Here is a 3,390-nt window from a genome sequence, read left to right as displayed (position 1 = left end):
ACCTGATGATGAGAATTACTGGAGGTTGACATTGGTAGTGACGTCTGCTTAGCGCTCCTCTGGGTGTAAGGGCACAAAGAGTATTGTATCCATAATGATAATGGCTAGGTTGGTCTTGGACATATAGTTTGTATTATTTTTAGCTGCTCATAAATTTTGCGTAAGGAACTAGAGTGAAAAAGACATTTGAAGGGACTTCAGTACCTGCAAAACACATGAGGAACCATTGAAAACCACTTGGATTTTTCTAACGCTATTGGTTTTACATATATTCTGTCTTTTAATATACTTGTAAGTTGTCAATAGTACATAGGTTTCCTTCTTTATTCCACATTTTAAAACAGCATATATAGCTTTCCTTTTTATGAGGTCATTTAAAAAAAAAGACGATTTAACAAAAGTAAAAATAAATGTACCAGGTATTTTTTTAATGTCAGAAGAATTCATTTCTATTCAAAGCCATGCTAATTTTGTTTTCTGCAGTAAGCATAATTTTATTTCCCATTTTCTTTGCAACCGTTTGTCATGGATTTTTCAAATTCATGATGTAGTACACTCTAAATTCTGCACAACATTACCAATAGAAATGTCTATTTGACTTACGTTGAAAATGCATTATTCTGCTTTTCACATCGTATACCTTTGCAGCTTAAACCTTTTGTTTCTTCATAGTAGAAGTACAATTGATTTAGGCCATTTGCAAATGCTAGCAACACAAGACAGTATATGAATAGAAACTTCAAAATGTCCAGGAGCATTCTTCCTAGAGAGATTTGCAGAGGTCCCAGGTGAGAATTTGCAGTGAACAGTGAGATCAGACGCAGGGAACTGAAGATGTTTGCAATAGCAAATAAAGCCTCAGCCACCAGAGTGGGATGCCACATGTCCCAAGATTCTCGTGGATTAAGAGCACTGTACTGGAGAAATAGAGAAACAAAGGGAAAGTAAAACAAACACATGTATGTGAATATGTCAAGTTCAGAACTAGGATGCTTTTTCAGGTCAATCCAGCACAATGGCCTAATGTCAGTAAGTTGATATCCTCCATAATGGTGGCAGCAGTATTAATCAACAGAAAATAAATGTTTATCAATTTATAATTTATGAGCCTTAATCAAAGTGGGCTCCTAGATCAGTCCTTGTCACTTGTAGTTTTTGTTAATATGTTATTTAGGTCTGTTCTTGAATTTTCCAGTGGAACTTTAAGAAAAGGAAAATGTTATGTAGGGGGAAAAAATCTAATTTTAAATTGGGAAAACAGCAATATCATGATAGCAAAGAAAACTACATTATAAAGGAAAACTATTATATTTTGAACAAAATAACACTTTTTTATAATATTTGACACACTTACCAGTTCTAGAGGAACACATGTAGGATACAAATTATATATGAACGAGTGAAAGTAGTTCTCTGTTGCTATGGAAATACTAATTACCAATATGATCATAACCATCAGTACTTTGTATCTCATACATCCTAAATGTAAATACAACCAAACTTAGAAATTATCCTGGTGGTCACTGAATTGCTAATTTTTTGTTTAATACATAGAAAATATAATATTGATTAGAACACTCCTTAATTAGATAAAACATATGATTTGAGAACAAATTTTGCTACTTTAAATTTTGACCAGCAATTAATTTAAAAAGTAAGGCAATTAATTAAACTATCAGCTTTGGATTATCTTGATATTGAACCATATACAGAGCACAATAAAATTTATCCTTTGTACTATTGAGGAAAATTGCATTCTGTTTAAAAAAGGATCAAATATGCTGTTTGTAATATTGTAGTATGAAAACCTGTAATTAAAAACGTACTGGCACTGAACAATAAATTGAATTCTCTTCTTCACGCACATCACTAAAATATATGTTTAGACAACAGGATCTTTTTCCTCATGATCATGTAAGAAAAAAATAAAGTTCTACTTCTGTATGAGTCCCATCAGAATATTTTCATTCTTTTCATAATGCATTTTACACAGAAGACCTTTAGGTATGTTAATCAATTAATTCTCCTTGAAACCAATAGAGAGTATTTTTTAATCTCCCTGGGGAGAAAATGCATCATAAGCTCCTAATCTTATTCAACACTCAGACTCTTGGTTGATTGACAATTTAAAACAATCAAGTTTGAACTAGAAGAAAATTATTTTCTATTTTTAAATGCTGATAAATGTTCTTGAACATTCCCAGGCATAGCTTTAGCATAAAATAGCTAATGACTGAAGATGCAGAAAAAATAGTTGGTGTTTTTCTTATTCGTTATAACAACCATCAGAGTGAGAGTCTGGAGTATCAAACACTTCCTAATTCTCTCCACTCGATATACAGTCCCCCTGTATATCATGCCACCTTTTCCTTTAAAGATCAAAATCACATTTTCCTTTCTTTTCTTACTTCTCTCTTAAAAGACATTTGTTTAAGTAGAGAACAACTGCCCCTATATGGACGGCTAATTCAATATCTCTTTTTTTTACCTAATATAGCTTAGAACTACATCTCAAAATGTACAAAATATAAAACGGGAAGTATTCTTAAGGATCCCGTCATCATCTCTGAACTTCTCACATTTAACACAATGCCCTGCATATGGTGGGTTTTCTCCAGAAATATTTTCTCCCATCAAGTATTCATAATCCAGCAGGCATACACACACAGCTAATTATAATAAATATGCTCTAAGAGATTAACACTAGANATATGCAATTATCTATCTGTTCCTTTTTATGATAATAAAGGAAACCATTGGTATAGATAACTAAAATAATACATAATCCAAACAATCCAATTTATTTGCTTTTGTAATATGGTTATGAGGCATTTTGCATCAGACTTGTCTAACCAAGTCTAATCTTTTTGGACTGATATAATTATTTGTAATATGTAATTATTTACCAAGAAACCAATAATAGGGGGAAAGGACCTCTGGGAATTTCAGGGTATCATAAATTAGGACAGGGTTATGTATAACCTTGTTGATTATGGAGGAGTCAGGTAACTGAGAACACTTGGGTCTTGGAACCAGAGCTTTTCGCTGAATTAAACAGGACCCACCTGGGAGGTAACTCAGCTCTAGGTTGTGTGTGGAAGTTCTGAAAGACAAAGCACAGAATCACAAGTACATGGCTACAGACAGAGGTGGGGTGGTCCTGGCAAGCAATTTGCATCAAGGTATGCAGTACAAAGTAACAAGCGAGTCATGAAAGAGCACACAAAAAGGCTCTCCATCAGAAACCAGGAGGCCAGCCAGCAGACAGACAATATTCAGGAAGTTAGTTAGAGGCAGAATTCTCACTTACGAAGGCAGAGGTTGGAGGGATCTGACTACTGGGAATCCTTAGTCCTCATTGCCCTGGGTAAGTTAGCAAGTCAAGGACCA

General features: G+C 33.9%; 1 protein-coding gene across 1 annotated transcript in view; it reads right to left on the bottom strand.

Annotated features, from left to right (window-relative positions):
• The window catches only part of TRPC4 (transient receptor potential cation channel, subfamily C, member 4), a 26,214-nt gene extending 25,255 nt beyond the window's left edge, over positions 1–959 (bottom strand). The window contains exon 1 of the mRNA XM_008587924.1: positions 604–959. Coding sequence (XP_008586146.1) covers positions 604–959 — 356 coding nt within the window. The remainder of the gene's footprint in view (positions 1–603) is intronic.
• Between the last annotated feature and the right edge of the window lie 2,431 nt (positions 960–3,390).

Source organism: Galeopterus variegatus, unplaced genomic scaffold (genome assembly GCF_000696425.1).
Source record: "Galeopterus variegatus unplaced genomic scaffold, G_variegatus-3.0.2 Scaffold4595, whole genome shotgun sequence".
Lineage (NCBI taxonomy): Eukaryota > Metazoa > Chordata > Mammalia > Dermoptera > Cynocephalidae > Galeopterus > Galeopterus variegatus.
Note: the sequence above shows the minus strand (reverse complement) of the source record. Positions and strands in the feature narration are given on the sequence as shown.